General features: G+C 53.6%; 1 protein-coding gene across 1 annotated transcript in view; it reads right to left on the bottom strand.

The window, feature by feature from the left end:
* Window positions 1-19696, bottom strand: part of JPH3 (junctophilin 3) — a 56629-nt gene that overhangs the window by 13629 nt on the left and 23304 nt on the right. The window contains exon 3 of the mRNA XM_068411465.1: window positions 4255-4379. Within this exon, the coding sequence (XP_068267566.1) occupies window positions 4255-4379 (125 nt within the window). The remainder of the gene's footprint in view (window positions 1-4254; window positions 4380-19696) is intronic.

Here is a 19696-nt window from a genome sequence, read left to right as displayed (position 1 = left end):
AGTTTGCAAGCACGGGAGGGGAAATCTGAGCTGCAGCCGGTGGCAGCCCCTGGCTCACCCTGTGCCCTGCGCTCAAGTGTGCTGGGATCACCCCATGCCCGGCTCGCTGCCGGCAGCCTTCACACCTCTCCCTGGACTGGAAACCCATCGGCGTCACGGCTGCGAGGTACAGAAGGGGGATCTCCCCTCAGAGTTTTCACAGGGAGATGGTCACACCTGGGCAGATGTGCAAGCCTCCCATTAAGAAAAAAACCCCACAAACCCTCTATCAAACAGCTTTCCTGCTCCGTACAGACAAGGAGGGCTTGGACACCTCCCCACTCAGCCCCCTTGCTGGATGTTATGGAGAGCACACACGTGCCTCACACGTGTAGGCAGGAGTGAGGTAGCGTGTTCAGAGCTACATGAGTACAATATACCCCGTGTCTTGAAACGTAAGATCATCTTGTCTTTACACTTGGTTCCCTTTGAGCCAGAGGACACCCCAGACGATGTCTCCCTGGGGACAGGGACTTGGGGATGGGGACTTCAAGAGTGGTTCAGTGTCTTCTGCTGGAGGCGACCAGCTGGCAAGAAACATGTCACTTCTCCCGACAATTAGAAAAAACTTCAACTTATTAATCGTTGATGAAACACCAACTTATTTCAAGGGGGTGCGAGCTGAGAGTGGTTAATTCTCATTTTACCCTCTCTAGGCATAGTTGTTCCCAGCTAAAGCCATGCTAAATTACGTGAATAATTTGATAAATAAATTAACTGCCTAATGCCCCTGAAATGCATCTAATTGCAATTGCCATGGCTAGACAAGAAATGAGTCTCAAAAAGGAAGAACTCAATTTCGTACCATCGTTTGAAAATAAACGCTCTGAAGCGCCTGCTCTAATCTCCTCACTTCTGCTGAGTAATTTTCTCTATCGCATCTTCTTGGGGAGCTGCTGCCACCAGGATGTGCCTTCACCCACAGCCGTCCCCGCATCCCACCACGCCATGGTCCGGGTACATGCGAGGGATGCCGGGAGCGTGGGGACGGATGTCCCCATCGAAGCACTTGCAGGGGAGCTCAATAATAACAAGGCTGCTTGGAAATTTGCTGCAGAAGCAATTTCTCCATGGGAAATTGGTCTTCTAATGACCGTCAGGTTTTTTTTGTGTTATTTGCCACAGAAAATCCTGTCAGTGTTTTGTGACAATACTCAGATGGTTCAGTTTTAGTTCGTTCCCTGTGTCTCTGTGGGAGATCGAACCTCCTGGGATTTATGTGGGACCCCTGAGCAATCCTCATACTGGTGGGAAAATACAGGCAGATTTTGTGGCTGTTGCTGAGACGTCCCCGTTCCAGCCATCCTCCGATCTCACAGGTGTGACACTGAGGCAGGAAGGGAGTAAATGGCTTCGTATGAGAAAGCTGTAAATCCAGCTATCGAAACGGGCTCACCCAAGACTTGGGGTGTCCCTGTTCATCTCAGGCTGGAGATGCAGGGACTTGAAAGCTTCCCACCAACGACCCCAAAGCCCATCTCCAATGGCACAACCAGCCACAGCCTTGCTACACCAGCTGTCCTGCACCTTAGCTCCAACCCCAAACTTCCCTGGTCCCCCAAGCCCCACGATAGAGGCGAGAAAGCCCAACGATGCTCCAGCATCCTCACCCCAAAGACCTACACCAGGGACCATGTTATATTAAGCACCCTCTTGTCCTAAATCTTTCCCACTCGGACCTGCAACAAGCTGAGTTAATTCCTCGTCTCCACGGGTTAATCCCCTGAGTTTTGCAGCCCCTGGCTGGGGCACACGGACGAGCAGGGGCCGGCGATGCTGGGGCACGGCCGCCCCTCCAGCCCCAGAGCCCCGCGAGGACGCAGGCGTTTCCTTGCAGAGGAACTAGACAGATGCACGGTGCCGTCTTGCCGGCTTTTGACACCCGAGGATGTGCAACAATTATTCTGAGCTAAAATTAGTGGTGGAGCACGTGATGTTCCTGGAAGAACGGTTGTGAGAGCGCGAAGGAGGATGCAGAGCACCAAATCTGGATTTCCAGCAGGACTGAGGCAGCCGTGCCCGGCCACGGCATCTTCAAAGCCGAGCACGTGCCCCCGGGTGCTGCTGTGCCCCTGAGGACCCACGTATGGGGTTCGGGAGCAGTGCCAAGCTCCTGCCTCTGCCACCCATGTGCTGCCATCACCTTGGCAGAATCACTTCACCGGTACCATCCTGCCCACGGGCTGACCCCGCTGGCAGCCACGGACAGGGGTATCCAGCAGAGCAAGGGGGGGCACATCCAGCACCCACGATGCTGTGCAAGGGGGGGGCACATCCAGCACCAACGATGCTGTACAAGGGGGGCACATCCAGCACCCACGATGCTGTGCAAGGAGGGAGGCAAGCAGCGCCCGCAGCACTGTGCCAGGTGGGCACGTACAGCCCCTGCAATGCCGTGCACCCCGTCCCCGCTCCCCCCAGCCAGCCGCTCCCCGGCCGTTTGCAGCCTGGGGTTACGGGGTCTGTGGGGTGATGCGGCCGCTCGCAGCTATTATCTGCCTGACTTGGTCCGCGGGTGCTCCCAAGACTCCCAACGCGTGTTTGTTTTTTAATGTGCTCTAAGTGGAAACTCCTTCCCCGCCCTTCGCTCACACACAACCCACCCAGACATGAGCACCAGGAACACAAGCCCCAACACAAGTCAAGCACCATGTCCCCGTCTAGAAGCTAGTAAAAAATGTATTACCTAAAAATATCTTTCCAAGAGGTGATTTAAAACAGCGTAGTCTCTTGGCAAGAGGAAACGGAGATGAGGAATATCTCAGGGCTGAAGAAGCCCCTGGGACCGCGCAGCCCTGCGAAAAAGCTCAGCTCTCTGATGTACAAATTGGACCTCGGCAGCAGGAGAAATGCCGAGGGGTGTTTGAAGAGGCTGCAGGGCTCAGCTGCGAGGGGCTCTGCGTGCTTTGCAGGGAGATGCTCGACCCCCCCCGAAATGCCCCCGTGTCTCAGAAGGGGGGTTGCTGCGTACACCAGCCCAGCTCCCGCAGGTTCACGGCCCTCAGACCCCGCCTGGCTCATCCCTGCGGGGCCGTGGGGTGCCCCCGGCTGCCCCAGCAGCCTCCGTGCCACGGTTAAGTGAGGACTCATGCATGGGCTGGTCCAAGAGATGCACCGATCCCTTCTCCCCGGCCTCGGGGACCGGCACCGCCGACGTGAGTCACCGGCACCAGCCCCTGGAGCAATTAAACCGAATGAGTAATCTTCAGTTACAGAGCTGGAAGGGGGAGAAAATAATGACAGACGCCTCCTAATGAGGGTTCGGTGCAGGAAAACTTTTGAATAAAACCATTCACATATATTAATTACGATGGTAATTATCGCCGTGGGGACTTGGAGCTTTCCACTCCCGCTCGCAGCAGCCCCTCGCGCTCCTGGATAGGCGCAGCCTTCATGGGGTTAATCCTCCCCGTGTGCCCACCAGCTGCAGACCCCTGCCCAACGCTTCAGCTTCCTCCTCCTTGAGCCTTTGCTGAGCCCGAGCCTCTTGTCAATGAGTAAAAATTTGGACAAACCAGCAAGAAACATCAAAGATGATGGAGGGAAGGAAGAACCATCAGGCAAACCTCGAACGCACGTTTCCCTCACACCTTTGCACGCACACGTGACTGGTTTGCACACCTGAGCGAAGGATTCGGTACCAAGGTGCACTGCCCCGGCTCTGCAAGCTCAAGCGTTCAAAAGAAATAATGAACCATAAAAGCCATGGGGGTAAAATCCATGACCGCCTCTGGGACCATCTGTGTTTGCACTTTGCTTTTGGAGCTCTTGGGTTTTTTCTGTACAACCATCAAGGACTACAAATTAAAAAATGGGGATGTTTTAGTGCGAAAAGCAGAGATCCCTACAATGGCAGGACTGCACAGGGTGGAAGCGTTGGATATTGAAAGCCTTGTGCTAAAACCTCCCAAAGCTGGTGTTACGGGGTGGTTTCCCACCCCAAGAGTCCCGGTGAGGATGGGGACCTGCGGGCACACACTGAGCCTCCATGCAAGCTCATTTTGGGGAGTTTTGGGTCATAGAATCATAGAATTGTCAGGGCTGGAAAAGACCTAAAAAAGATCATCAAGTCCAACCTAAAAGATCATCAAGTCCAACCATCGACCCAATGCCACCATGCCATTGCAGGGTCTCTGCAGGGCTGAGAGGGGCAGAGAGCAGAACGGGGTGAAAGCCATGTCCACGGGGCCAGCTGGCATGGAGACACACACTGACCGTTTTCCCTGTGCTGAAAGGAAGGCGAAAACTCTTTGGCAGTGATCCTGGCGATCCGCGCTTCCTCCTGGGCTTTCTGCGCCGCCGTCACAGCCGCCTCTGCCTTGGCCCTGGAGTGAGAGGTCCTGCAAGGCAACCAGAGAGACAAGGATGGTGTTAGGCAGCTTCCCTCTGCACGGAGAAACCCAAATTGCCCCCATAGAATCACAGAATCACAGAATCAATTAGGTTGGAAGAGCCCTCTGGGATCATCGAGTCCAACCATTGCCCTGACACCACCATGGCAACTAGACCAGGGCACTAAGTGCCATGGCCAGTCTTTTCTTAAACCCCTCCAGAGATGGTGACTCCACCACCTCCCTGGGCAGCCCCTTCCAGTATCTAATGACCCTTGTGAGAAGAAATGCTTCCTAATGTCCAACCTGACCCTCCCCTGGCGAAGCTTGAGGCTGTGTCCTCTTGTCCTATCGCTGGTTGCCTGGGAGAAGAGGCCGACTCCCACTTCACTACAACCTCCCTTCAGGTAGTTGTAGACTTCACTAAGGTCACCTCTGAGCCTCCTCTTCTCCAGGCTAAACACCCCCAGCTCCCTCAGCCGTTCCTCGTAGGTCAGACCCTCCAGACCCTTCACCATGACACCCCTTTGGCTGCAACGGAGGAGCTGTTGCCCAGAGCTGGGGCTCGTTGGGGAATGGGTGATGTTACATTGATAACACATTCATCAGCCACTTCTCAGCCTGCAAATTGCCCCGGGCAGTTTGGAAATAGGGACAGGATGCTTTGTCCCCTTGGGGATGCATCACCCCGAAGCAGGTTGGTGCCCTCCATCACACATCCCTCCGTGGGGGACCCGAGCTGACGACAGCTGCATCAACCTCTGCATGCATCTCCCACCAGCCTCTGGGGCTGAAGGCCCGAATTTAAAGCTGGTGGGGTTTTTTTTTTTGAACCAGAAACATTTGCTTTTGGATGAAAAAGCTAAGATTTCCACCCCCACCACTGTATGTTTTGTGTAAAACGCTGGATGTAAACACAACACGGTTTGTCACCGAGTGCAGATGTAGGAGCAGGGGCCTTGCCGTTGATACTGTCTCTAACACCCCTTAACGAACCTTTATCGGGGCATTTTTGCCACTTGGGATGAGCGACTGTCCCCTGCACTCACCCATTACCAGCGATTCCCCAGTCACTCGTGTTTCATGGGGGTTCACCCCATTGCTCAGGATTTACACCCTCTTACACAGTCCCTCCATGGCGCTCCTGCGAGCATCCTTCAAAGGCTGGTTTGCCCCTTCCCCTTAGCCGAGCTATCGAGGCACTTTAAAAAAATCCCTGTTCCTACCCACCCCAGTGCAGGCAGCGTTATAAATAGCTCAGCTGATTTCTTTTCCCTCCAAAATCAGGCCCTCCATCTCCTTTAATCATTTTTTTTTCGCTGCCACTCTCTGAATTCCCTCTAATTTTGCGACATCTGCTCGGAGAGGAGTGCCATTGCTGACAGGCTCCTATAAATGGAAAATAGGGCCAGTAACGTGCCTGGCGCCGCATCGTGCAGCACAAGCCGAGGACGTGGACCCGGGTGTGTGTGCGTCTGCGTGCCGTCACCTCTCCAAGCCCCGGCGAGACACCTGGTCCCTGCTCCCGGAGTTGACCTGTCACTTGTTTTCAAGTGCTGACAAGTTGTTTTTGCTCTAATAAGTGCTTTATTTACATAAACTGGAGTAGCCAAGGGAGTGGATATGACGCGTTCTCCCAGAGCTATCGAAGGTGGTGGAGGGGCTGCGGTGATGCTGCTACGGTCCCCCCATGACCGATGCAACCAAAAATCAGGTTTAAATCTTTTTTCACCCTCCCTGGCTCCAGCACTCACTCTGAATCACAGAATCACAGAATCACAGAATCAATCAGGTTGGAAGAGCCCTCTGGGATCATCGAGTCCAACCATTGCCCTCACACCACCATGGCAACTAGACCAGGGCACTAAGTGCCATGGCCAGTCTTTTCTTAAACCCCTCCAGAGATGGTGACTCCACCACCTCCCTGGGCAGCCTCTTCCAATGTCTAATAACCCTTTCTGAAAATAAATTCTTCCTAATGTCCAACCTGAACATCCCCTGGCGAAGCTTGAGGCTGTGTCCCCTTGTCCTATCGCTAGTTGCCCGATAGGACAAGAGAACACAGCCTCAAGCTTCTCCAGGGGAGGTTCAGGTGCTCCACACTCACGCAGGGTCAGAGCATGTCACAGCCCCATCACCTCGCAGATAGCCCGGTTCAGCTCTTTTAGGAGGAGCAGGGATGCTCCGAGCAGGAGCTGCAGCAAGCTGCTGGGAGAGGAGGCACAAACTGTTCCTGTTTTTGGCACAAATGTGGTAGGTGGGAAAGGCTGGGGCATCAGACCCGCTGATTAAACCACCCCGGTGCCAAGAACGGTGCCAAGAGGCTTAAAATTAAGATGCTGACACTTTGAGGTTGTTAAGATGGCTGGCATCTTCCACGGGGGCTTCTCAGTGATCTGGACATCAGCTCCCAAAGATCCTCCATCCGTCTATCCCTCCGCCGTCCCCTCGAACTGGAAACTGTCCAGGGAAGGGACTGTCCCTCCCATACCTCAACACATTCATAGAGCAGGCTGCCAGTCCCCGCTGGCCTTGTACAAAGGATTAATAACATCTGAGAGTGTCTGGACCAAACTCAGCAGGCAGGATTACACGCTGCCTCCCCAAACTCCTCCCCAGAGGCGGAACTGGAGGCAGTTATCTGTCACTTTTGGCCAGGGAAGCAGGCTGGAAGCACCGAAAAGCAGCTTGTGCCACTTCCAAGGGTCCTGGGGACGCACGAAGGTGTCTGCAGAGCAGCAGGTTACGCTGGAAGAGCATACAGGGAGCCACCACCCAGGCCATGCTCCCCTCTCCAGCATTCATCACCTCCCCTTTTTTCACCAAAATGGGTCAAAATCACCATCCCTGGGGGATGGATGGATTTCCATCCCTGAAAAACTCCCTCCAGCAACTTATGGACCGGTTCATCCCCGTAGGCTCCAAGATCAGCCCAGGAAGAGCAGCAACTAGGGGCTTCGGCCCAGAAAGAGTTAAAAATCAATCACATTAATTAAGCCATCTCCAATCTAAAATATATTCGATACCCACAAAGCGGATATAACATCGGGCGCTGCGCAGAGGCGCGGGGAGGCTTAATTGTTTGTAATGCTCTCTAAGATGCTTGGAGGAGAGGCGCCGTCGAGTGAAAAGCAGAATTATGGTGATCTATACGTTGCATAATAAAATACATAAGTATTCCCAAATAAATGCAAGTAATCCAGTTAGTGTTCGCATGACTTTGTCACATACTAAATTTAACAGCTGCCTCCTTTATACACGCCTGCTTCTCGTAGCGTGCGCTAAATCTTAATTCCCCAGTTAATTGCTTGAGTTTATTTCCTTGTAAAGCGGGTCTTTCTCCACAACACGTAGATGGGGCCCAATCTAATCACTCTTCTCCTCCTGCCATAAGCGCTGCTGTAAATCTTTCCTGGACAGAAACACCATCCTGGAAACCACAGTCAAAATAAGTCTGGATCCTTCCCTGGGGATTCATCAGAGCTGGAGGGGGAGGATGAGGATGCTCAGGGGTGGAAGGAATTACACAAGTCCTCTTGCATCGCTCCTTCATTACCACCTGTGGTGTCCTCCATCCCGTAACGAGCCCATCGGACAAAAGCTCTTGTTTGCAAGAGCATGGTGCCTCTCTCATCTTATCTGAGCTGATTAGAAGTTGCCCATCGGCTGGAAGGTGCTCAGCTGGGTTTCTTCTGCCAGTCTACAACTACCTGAAGGGAGGTTGTAGCGCAGTAGGAGTTGACCTCTTCTCCCAGGCAACTAGCGATAGGACAAGAGGACACAGCCTCAAGCTTCGCCAGGGGAGGGTCAGGTTGGACATTAGGAAGCATTTCTTCTCAGCAAGGGTCATTAGCCATTGGAAGGGGCTGCCCAGGGAGGTGGTGGAGTCACCATCTCTGGAGGGGTTTAAGAAAAGCCTGGCCATGGCACTTAGTGCCCTGGTCTAGTTGACATGGTGGTGTCAGGGCAATGGTTGGACTCGATCCCAGAGGGTTCTTCCAGCCTGATTGATTCTGTGATCCCGGGGTGATGGAGACGGCTGGAGCACTCTCAACATCAACACACGCAAGCACAGAGGGACTTTTGAGGATGGTTACAACCTCTAAATCACATTTTAGCGCACTTCACTATCTGAGCTGAACTGGGGGAGGGTGTTTTGGCAAGGATGGGGCTGGGAAGAGACAGAGGGGTGATGGTGGGGGTGGTTTATAGCTCTTGAGACCCAAGGGTCTGGTTTGGATTGGGATAGGGAGTCTATGCTGGGACTGGCTTGGGATATTTATTTATTAATTTTTTTGCCAAGCTGACTCACTCTTCTTGGAGGATGACCGGGTGAATGGTCAAACTGGCAAGAAGAGCTGGCAGGAGGCAGGGAAAAATCACAACCAAAGAGATTTCTGTAAATCTTTGCAGATCTCTTGTGATTTGGCCAGAACTGACAAGGGAAGGGATAATACCTGCGAGGAGTTCGTAATGCCAAGTTTATCAGCTCCGGCTAATCTATAAGAAACTGGAATAAACTGATTTGCAAGGAAGAACTTGGCTTTTTAGGAAGGCCAACAGCGACTCTGGCCTGGCTTTGCGTGAGTGAGGAGCTGATCAAGGGCTTCTGCTGCAAATCCGATGCTCGGGGATGGTTTAGCCAAGAAGGGGTGAGCTCTCAGCAAAATCTGTGGCACCTGATGGTTTCATGAAGAAATGAAGCAAAATTAAAACCAGGCAAGGCTTTAGAGGTGTTTAGGTTAATGGACTGCTTGGGCAGGAGGACAAGTGGAGCAGACTGCTTAAAAATTAGGCTTGAAATTAGAGTAAGTTTACAGACCACCAGAAACATCTCTGGATGGAGATGGGTCTGTAAGCACCATGCCTGTAATTGCAGGAATGGCACCCAGTGTCAGAAACCTGCTTCATTTCTGAATCCTTCGCCTCCATCCAACTTTCTCTGAGCGCAGCGGTAGTGCAAAGGGCGAGCTGGAACCAGATGAGGGACTCACCATCCTTGTTCCTTTATTTCTTGCATTCCTGCATGAAAAACAGGCTCCTCTTTGATAAAAAACACTCTTTGAGTAAAAGTATGTGTGGGGCCAAGGGAAGCTACGTGCTGGACGCAGGCGGAAACCCGCATTATTCATGGTTTAAATGTGAAAAAGCATCATATGGGCAAGATTTCTGGAAAAGAAGGTCTGGTTTTCCAAAATCCATGTGGTAGCTTTTGCTGGGGCATTTCCATTCTTTCGCAAGCAAACTCCTTGCTTGTCCAAGGTCCCTATGAACTCCAAGCTTGGCTGAGGGATCTCCTCCTCAGTGGGATTTAGGCTTGGCAGGGAGGTATGAAACTGCTGCTTTATTGCTGGTGTTTGTTGGGCTCCCACCGCAGGGGTGGAGATCCCCAGCCCTCCTCCATCCCACACCAAGAGCTGATGGAAACCTCTCCTGAGCTCTCCAGACTGTCCCAGCTCCTCGACAGGAGCACGCATGAGACTGCAACAAACCCTAAACCCTTTGCTCAGTACTGAGCTGATTTCAACAGGACTATTAGGGTTTAATCTTTTCTGCCTTGTTTGTATACCTACAAATCAGCCCTCTTGCAAGGGAGCTCAGAAAATCAAGCTCCTGGCAAACACAAAGGGGTTTGATGTCTTCTGCCCCTCGTTTTGCATTTGCTTAGCTCAGATGGAGGGGCTGGAGGGATGGACAGAGGGATCGAACTGTCCAGAGCTTAGAAATGAAGAAAGCTGAGATTAAAATTATTAAAACTATTATTAAAGCCTTTTTCTGTGCAGCTTTTAAACCTCCTGCTACCATATAAAAGGAGAAAACTCTGCGGTTCATATTTTCATGGAAAACATGCAAACCCTTTGCAGAAGGTGTCACTCGTAGGCTCTCACGAGCGGTGAGGATGGAGTTAACCAGCCAGTGAGCTCATCCTGGGACAGAGAATGAACAGCCTCAAGTTTTCCTAAGGGGCCAGGCTGGCTCCATTGGATTCACTTTGTCTCTCAGGTCAATATGTAATCAGGCAGCTTTTGGGGTTTTTTGAAATGCATCTTTATCTTCCTTTAGGAGGAATGTTTTCTCCCTCCATTACAGAGGTTCATGTATTTTTCAAATGGCAAAATTCAATTAAAACGTACACTAACAGCAAGGAAACACTAAATTCAGAGAGAGCGTTTGCAGGGCATTTAAGACTCAGTGCTTTGCTCGTCCCTCCAAACCCGCCTCAGTTTTGGCTCAGGGGTGCACAGGGAAGCGTCGGGATGCGCCTGGGAAGGGATGGCCAGACGAGGCGAGGAAAAGGAGCTTTTCAGTCCAACCACCCCATGTGCAAAAACCAGCCTTGCATGAGCGTGAGCCCCTCAGCTGTATCTACTCGCCAGGGGTTATTTTACACTCCCACCAGCACAGCGGAGAGCAGGATCCGGCCCTAATTGCATCAAGCCGAGATGCACCAAGAAACACAAAGCAAAAGTCCCCGAGTGATCGATGCCGGTAACCAAACCCCAGAGCCGAGGGGAGAGGGCGAGCGCTGATGCAACCCTCTCCCGAGGCCACCCCATCCTCCGCACCCCGCAGCAGCGGGGCGTTCCCAGCCCCGGCCGTGCCGGTGTGGGATCCATAGCTGCCACCAGCCCCGGGGAGGGATGGGGAGGCGGAAGGCGGCTTGGCTGCTCTTCTTGCTCTCCTAGATGGGACAAATTGGGACTGAATTATTAATAACCACTGCAGACTGTCTGGCTTCTCCCTCTGCGGGAGCATCTCTGATTTAGGGCAGGGCTAGGGAGAGCTGCAGCGCCCATCCTGCCTCCCTCTGCCCCTGGCACGGGCTGCGGCTCGGCAGCCTTCGGCGGGCACAGCACCCCGCAGCCAGCCCCCAAAGACCGGCACAACAACCCCATCGCAAGGGCTGGGGTAGGCGCGACCCGGGGCCAGGCTCTGTCTAGACATTTCCTTCAGGGAGCGGGGAGATGGCAGCAATTAACAACCTGTTTGTTATTCTCCCTATCTGGCATTTATTTCCCCGATAAAACCCACTCTTAATTCCAGCTTGACTCTTTTCACAGCTCTCCCGGCTTGGTTGTTATTGCACTAGGCTTGCCTTGAGTGATTTGTGAAGGCAGTAATACAGCGCCGGTACTCAGGGGGTGGAATATTAGACACACCAATTAGCTATCTGTGCATAAATTCCCATTTACCTGCTTAGCGCCAGCATATTTCCCTTGTCCGCTTCCTCCGTCTGCTTATTGCTCCACACCCCCACCCCCATCACTGGAATTCTTAATCAAGAGAAAAAAAGCAGCTAATGTGACCTCTGACATGACGTCATGCAGCCAAAAACGTCTGCTCTGGCTCTTCGCAACCAGACACAAAGCAGGTGCTGTGCATAGCAAAGAGAAAGCGCCCACCTTCCCTGCGCCCACTGCCAGGCTTCCTGGCTCTGGATGGAGATTTTGGGGTGGGAGGATGGACCACCCCTGCCTGAGCTCTGTGTGACAGCGGGGAGCCACGAGCACCGGGAGGAGGAGGAGGGGGAAACGTCCTGTCGGTGAGGAAGCAAGAGGACGGGGACGGCTGGGATTGCACAGGGCAGAGGGAATGGTTGTTGCAAGCTCTGAAAAAAATTGCTCTGAAAGTCACATTTCAAGAGAAAAGTTCTGAATTTAAAAGAAAAAAAAATAGGCAAACCCTTTAATCCTGAAAAATACACCTTGATGCACGTGTTTGTTATTGCCCAAGAAAGTGAAATACAGAGAAACATGGAAAATATCGTGGTCAAAAGCCCAAATCTGAGTTTCCCTGTGGTTTTACACTGGGAAATGTGATATTATGGGGGGAAACCATTCTCAAGCCAGCTGGGAGACCTCACGGAGAGCAGGCACCCATGTCCTGGCTGGGGCACGGCAGGCACGGGGTCTCTGAAATTCATGGCAACAGGGATGGAGCCAGTTCCCAATGAGCTGGTTGCTCCAGGCACCTGTGCCACCTTCTCCTCTACCTTTATATTTTTGGAGCTTACAAATGGAGAGCGAATTCACCAAGGCGTCATTTGCCATTTTGCACTGAAATACCATTTTTTTAATCTGAGTAAGGGAAAAAGTATCCTGGGCTGTGTCCTTCTGTCCTGCGCCTTGCCTTTAAGTAGGCAAAGTGAGTTTTGCCGGAGAAGTGAATTCACACCATGTAATGGTGCAAAGTCACGATGACTTGGGGAACAGGGATGGGCCACAATCAAATGTCACGTCACCAAAATCCTGGGAAAAACATGGCCCAAACAGCAGCCCATGGCAGGCAGAGAGCTGCATCGTGACCGTCTCGGCTGCTCCCATCCCCGTGCATCCCCTGGGACCCTGAGCCCCGTCCTTCGTGGCGGCGAAGGATGAGAGCAGCCGAAGGGCCCGAGCACCACAATCCTCTCCAGCTCACCTTATTGCCATCAATCAATCAATCAATCAATCAACCAGGTTGGAAGAGCCCTCTGGGATCATCGAGTCCAACCATTGCCCTGACACCACCAAGTCAACTAGATCGTGGCACTAAGTGCCACGTCCAGTCTTTTCTTAAACCCCTCCAGAGATGGTGATCATCCCAGACTGGTCACGGGGCTGCTCGGATTGGTTTATTGTATCCCTGTTGTTGCTAAACAAAAAATGTCAGCCCTGGCACAAGAAAATCAAACTCCATCGACTTCAAAGGGCTGGGCCAGGTGGAGCTGGTACCCAAAGGCACATCTGCCAGCGCTAGCCAGGACGCTGCCAGCAGCTCTCTCCAGCCAAGGGACTCCAGAACAAGCAGAGCCAGGAGACCCGTGCATTTCCCTCCTGGTGGGTTTCTTTCCTTTTAATTTTTTGTCCCCCGTGGCAAGGGCAAAGCTGATGGGTCTTTCACAACAGAGACGATGTGCAAGCTGCCCTGAGATGTTATTTACAGCTCGTGAGATAATTAACATCTGGAGAGGGAGTCTCATCTCCTGCCATCTGTCACTTGTGGTGAAGCTATGGAGGATGCAGGTGAGTGATGCGGCCAGGCAGTACCTGCCCGTCCCGGTGCTGCGGTGCCTGCCAGCCCACACCTGCACACAGGAGATGGGCTTTGCCTTGGTAAAAGGACAGCTTCGATGCCACCGTCCCCACCGCTGTCCCAGCCTGACCGACCAAAGGAGGCAGGTTTGGCCTTGCTCCAGACCCAACACTTTGCTGGCTCCATGGAAAGGGCTCAAACACGGCAGCGATGGGCAGCAGTGCGGCAGGGAGGTGTCCCCGGCACGCAGCCGACCTCGGGGCAGTCCCCTCTCCCAGATCGGACATGGAGACAGCAAGAACAAACCCCAGCTCTGGGGATGGAGTTTCCCTTTTTCTTATAAATTGGGGAAGGCATGAGATACTTGCAGTGGCGCTGGGAGTGTCGTTATCTTCTGGAAAGCGATGGGTGGTGATGCAAAATCTGCAGGAACCTGCTTGGAGCAGCGGTTGGGAAGAGCTACCTTCAAGGAAGTGAAAGGGGTGAGCAGGGGGGATGCTGCCTGCTTTCCAGCCATCATGATTTGGATGGGGCAGGTTTCCATGATTTTATTCGCAGGCAACTAGTGATAGGACAAGAGGACACAGCCTCAAGCTTCACCAGAGGAGGTTCAGTTTGGACATTAGGAAGCATTTCTTCTCAGCAAGGGTCATTAGCCATTGGAAGCGGCTGCCCAGGGAGGTGGTGGAGTCACCATCTCTGGAGGGGTTTAAGAAAAGACTGGCCATGGCACTTAGTGCCCTGGTCTAGTTGCCATGGTGGTGTCAGGGCAATGGTTGGACTCGATGATCCCAGAGGGCTCTTCCAACCTCATTGATTCTGTGATTCTGTGATACTGGATAATTGTCATGTACATAATGGAAAATGTACATAATGGACACGCACATAATGGAGATGGGAAACGCTGACATCCCCCTCTTCCTCCGCCGGCAGACAGCCCTCCACACACGTGTCCCAAAGGCACAACCACGCCACAAACGCTCCTCTAACCCCGTGCAAAAATAGCGCATTACAAACGAGCCTGCCACTTCCAGGCAGGAGGCAAAACAGGTTGGAAGAATTCACTAACAGCCCTTGGAAAAAGAAAAAAAAAAGAAGAAAAAGACCAAGAAAAAAGCAAGCGAAGGCACAAAATCTCCAAGGAACCTGGGCAGCGCTGGATCATCCGCGCACTGCAGATCTATACTGTCGGTATTAAATGCAAAAACAGAGCAGCAGAAAAGCCCTACATCAATGCCGCATTCGGGTGGAGATTTTTAAATGCACAACAGGCCAAGTTATAGCTCCCCAAGCAGCCATAACTCAGCCTGCTTGGACATGTGTAGCGTTGGGTTTGGCTGTACACGCTGCTGACTGTAACGGCTCCAGGCTGGATCCTGCATTCTGGTTGCATCGCCCTGTCTCTGGGCAAGGCTGGCTCCAAAGGCGGCGCTGCCAACACCCTCGTGAGCCCGTCCCTGCTCGTTACGCCAGGGAAATGCCAGGATTTTGATGGGAGGCTTGACCATGGTGGGTCTGGCTAGGTGGTTACTTGTAACATCACCCATCCTCCTGGATTTATTGAGGAGAGGAGGGTAGAGAGGTGGTCGGGACGTGATCACTCCCAGTCCAGCCACAAATTTGGAGCAACCTTTGTGGGATGGATGAAGGCTGTTAGAAAAAGCCTGGCTGGGTATGGACACCAGGTACCTCCTCCTGCCATGACCTGCCCCAGGCTGCAGGTCAGAAGGTGAAGGATTTGGTGAACCATCAGCATCCCACCCTGCCCTCCATCACCATCCCCAAAATAGCCCATTCCTCCCCATTTTTCACACTGACCTCCTGGGTTGGCTGATGCCACGCACGGGATGAAGAGAGGGGTGGAAACCTCAATGCCAAAGGTGCAAAATGCAGCACAGAGAGAGAAACTCAATGAGGCCATGGGCAAAGGGAGCTGAGGGAGCCTCTGGTCTGCCTCCAGAGAAGCCCCCAAAACCCTCCCAGGAGCCATGGGCACAGCCTGACCCTTTGGGAAGTGTTAGGGGCCTTTCGCCACAGCCAAAAGTGCTCAGAATAAGAGAATTTGGGGAGTTCAAGCAAAAATCTCCAGGTGAGGGAGGAGATGGCAGGCAAGCCAAGCAGATCTGTCAATTTTATTTCAGTTTCATTTTGATGCGTAAAAAAGAACGTCAAACCCAATTCTGAAGCAAAACACAACAGAACCACAAGGAAAAGTCTTTTTTTTCCTTTCCTGACCCTTCACCCTGTTCAGGTTTCTGGCTGAAACGCTCTGGAATTTTCACAAGTTTTGGTCACCTCAAGCAAAACAGACATTGGGCAAATGAACTTTCCAGGCGTTTGTTTTTTTTTCTGCTGTTGGAGCCACAAAAACCCAAAAGGGGCAGCACAACGCTGAGCTCATGGTCCTCCTTTCCCCTGGTGATGGGCTGATGGACAGGGACGATCCATGACGTACCTCTGGCCATGCACCGTTTTAACCAGCCAACACCCAACAGCAAAACCCAACCAAGTTCAGAGCAAACCGCAAAAAAAAAAAAAGCTCATCCAGAGTCAACGACAAACTCATTTCACTGAACTTAATAATTTAGTTCCAGCACAGTCTGGAGTCAGGCCAGGACACAGAGCTGAAACGGCCTCAGGAGCGCTGACAGATGCTCTCCAGCTGTCGGAGGAGAGGTGGTTGATATCCAACCTCACCCTCCGGGACTTGTCCGCCACCTCCAGCCCTGTGGGGTAGGAGAGAGGACTCTTTTCTGGGCGATGTGACAGGGTTCTAAGGGATGGGTTAAAAGAGTCTGATCCTCTAAGTGATGGAAAAACTGTATTTCTACCACCAGGGAGATGCTTGGAAAGCAAATACAACCATTTCTTGCTCCACGCAGCTGGGAGGAGGCTGATTGCCTGCCCAGAGCGAGATGCTGGTGATGGAGCAGCATCTGTGCACCTTTTGCCACATTCAGCCTCGCCAGGGTGGACCTAGTGACAACGGGGAAGCTTTTCTCTGCTGGAAGGGGCAACCGGCCCCAAAGCAGCTGGCTGGAGACAGCCACGTGCAGGACACGGCAGCATCATCTCCATCTCCCCTTACCACGTCCAGCTCCCACGTCTGCACACCAGGAACCCCCAGGAATGACAAGAAAATGCCAACCCAGAGGAGAAATGCTCCCCAAGGAAAGCATGCCACAGGCAGCACCCCCTTAACCCCATTGCTTAACGCCATCCTGGAAGGTGCCGAGGGGGGATGAGGACCTTGCTTGGCTGTGCCCCAAACCCAGGGTACCACCATCCCCCGGTGCAGCCTAGCCCTGTGCAGAGTTTGGTTGGACATAGACCTGCACGGAAATCTCAGCTGGAAACGGTACCCACCAAAGCAGCCCTACTAAAAGCAACATCAGGTGCTAAAATGCTGCAGAAATACGTTTAGTGCCAGGCTGCTGTCACCGGTCTCTGCAGCTCCGGTCCCCATGGGGGGGGATGGAGGGGACAGGAGTGTTCGGTGAAATTTCTCGTTGTTTTGAGCATTGCCTGGGGCTGACCCGGCCCTGTGGCACACGTCGCCCTGTCCCCCACATCCTCCACAGCCCCTGTGGGTGCAGGCAGGAGGGAGCGGGGCTGTGGGTGCCTCGGGGTGGGCAGACCCCTCTGCGGTGGAGTGCCGGCCGCAGCCCTGCCCACTGTGAGTGACAAAAAATATATCATCGCAGTTGCCACAGCAACGAGCAGCTCCTGCCTGCCTCAAACTTCAGAGCCCGCCCAGAAGGAGCCACTTCCCTCATCCCTGCTGCCTCCATGGGGTTCTCCTCCCTGTTGCCTGGGGGTTTTTGAGCACCCAGGAACCCAAAAGCCAGCTCGCACCCCCAAATATCCCACCTCTCATGGAGCATCTCAAGATGGGGGACCCTGCACGAGCTGCTGGGTCTGCAGTGGGGTTTGCCTGCTCAGCCCCGCTGCCTGCACCCAGCTGTGACCCTCAGCTGGTGGGTGCTGCTTGTCCCAGTGCACCCGAGCATCCCATGGGATCCCCGAGATGGGATGCTGGGGCGGCAGGTGCCCTTTCTGGTCCCCAAACTCTGCCGTGCCCCGAGGCTGGCAGACGGCCCCGGGTTTGCAGGTCTGCGCTGCCTCCAAGGCAAAGCCCGTGAAAATTTCCACTTAAGCAGCCAGCAGCACAACAGGGGAAGGGACTCAGAGCCCGGCTCTGCCAGGAGAGAATCTGGACTTTTAATTATTTATGCTTCACCTCCGTGCTATGGTGATGAGAGACAGATCAGACAGAGAGACCCAGCCAGATATGGGCAAGAAGGCTGCAGCCTGTTTCCCCAGAGGGAATCATATAAATTCCCCATTTATATGATTCAGGTGAGCCAAGGGCTACTGACCCCTGCCCAAATCCTGCCCCACACCCCTCCCCTTGGAAAAACGCCTCGTCCCTGGCTCTTGCCTCTGCCACCGCTTTTCCAGAGGCTTTGTCCCCAGGACCGAAGGGTTGGGGAAGAGCTGCCACCTGCCACGGCTGTTTGAAGCTCCCCAGGGATCTTGTCCTGTTGGATGGGGACCGGCCATGGCCGCCTGCCAGTGGGGTGGCTGTGGGACAGCCTCCGTGACTGCTGTGTCCAGCTTTGAGCCCACAAACATATTTATTCTCCGTAAGGGAGTCCGACCCCAAGGAACTGCTGCTCAGGGTTCAGGGCAGCATCATCCAGCCATCAAGGCTCTCAAGGATGCTCCGTGGTGGGGTGTCCATGGACCCAGCCTTGCTTGGGTTCGCCATCTCCAGCAGGTTTTGCTTTGGGGATGGATACCAGATGTGACGCTGCTGTTGAGAAGGGGTGGCAGAGGTGGGGTAGAAGTGAAAAGAAGGTCTTGCCGGATGGCGAGCTGAGCACTGGGCACGGCCACGTCACCGCCGCAATGGGGTTTTAGGGTGCTCAGCACCCTGAAGAATTGGGACCTTTCTTAGTCACAACTTTAAAGGGATAATCAGTCGGATCCATGGGTTAAATCCCCCTGGGATTTTCAGGGGGGAAATTCGCTTAGCAGGGTCTATGGTCAAATCCTTTAATTTCCTGGATTAGGAAGCCAGGACAGCTCGTCATATGTCCTGCGTGGAAGAGGCAACAGAAACCTCAGTGCTCGAGGCTTTTCAAACCCACTGCAAGGGCACCGTGGGAGTGGGAGCCCCCAGCCTCGCCGCTGTCGGTCCCCCCCCAGCATCCCAATCTCTGTCTGTGGGGGGAAGCGATGCTCATGAACACCAGCAAGGAAAATACTCGATATTTTTGCCCAGCTCTGCATTTTCATCTCGGTTGCACTCTTGATATTGCTCTTGCCTCTCTCCAGGGAGGAAAAGGCTTCGGGGGGGGGGGGGCGGACAGGACCATGGGGGTGTTGGGGCTGTTGCTGCAGGGAAGCAGGTGGGTGGGCGGCTGGAGTGGGAGCAGCGCAGCAGGCAGAAACGCATGCCAGGAAACCCAAAATGGGAGCTGGGAGAGGAATAAAAGCACGCAGGCCTCTCTTGCGAGGTGGGAAGGCAGCATAGGGACCCCCAAACCTTCCCCTTGGCTACCAAAGCTTCGGGGTGCAGCATCCCTGGGGTGCAGCATCCCTGGGGTGCAGCACGGGAGCGGGCAGGGACACGGCGCAGCAGCTCCCACCGACACGGCCGGGGGGTTTAGGGTGGTGGGACGTGGCAGCAAGGGGTTGGGATGCTACAGTCAGTATCCCCTGCATCTAGCCCTCGGGCCTGGCTGCAGGCTTGCGTGTACCTCCCCACCAGTCTCCTTGCACCCTGTGGAAGGCGAGGATGAGGATGGAGGCGAGCGAGGAGGCTGCGAGGCAGCCGCCTGCCAGGCAGCTGCGCAGGCTGGGGGAGGATCTCTCCCTTCCCTCCCGAAGATTGCTGAGAAAAGCAACGCTGCAGTTTCTGCTCGTTGAATAGGAAAAGCAGCAGAAAGGAAAATCAGGGGCTGGCTTTTCTGTTGTTGTTATTGGCTTTTTCTTTCTTTTCCCCCCCTCTGATGAAGGGGTGCTCCACCCGAAAGCTAGCGGCCATCAGCATGGAGAAGAGGCTTCAGCATCCTCTTCCTCAGCTCATCCCCTCTTCCCTGTATTGTGTAGGCAGACAGGGAAGGCAGGAAGGTACTTTGTTAGTGGAGGGGATCTAACACGGCTCAGGGGGTTGAAACCATCCGGCACCACCTCCCGAGAAGGGCTGATTCTGCAGTGGGACAGCAGTGCTGGCCGCTCGGCCCATGCGCTGAGCCAGTAAAAGGCTTGGATCAAAAACCAGGCAGCTGATCGGGGCTGCGATG

Source organism: Nyctibius grandis, chromosome 12 (genome assembly GCF_013368605.1).
Source record: "Nyctibius grandis isolate bNycGra1 chromosome 12, bNycGra1.pri, whole genome shotgun sequence".
Classification (NCBI taxonomy): domain Eukaryota; kingdom Metazoa; phylum Chordata; class Aves; order Nyctibiiformes; family Nyctibiidae; genus Nyctibius; species Nyctibius grandis.
Note: the sequence above shows the minus strand (reverse complement) of the source record. Positions and strands in the feature narration are given on the sequence as shown.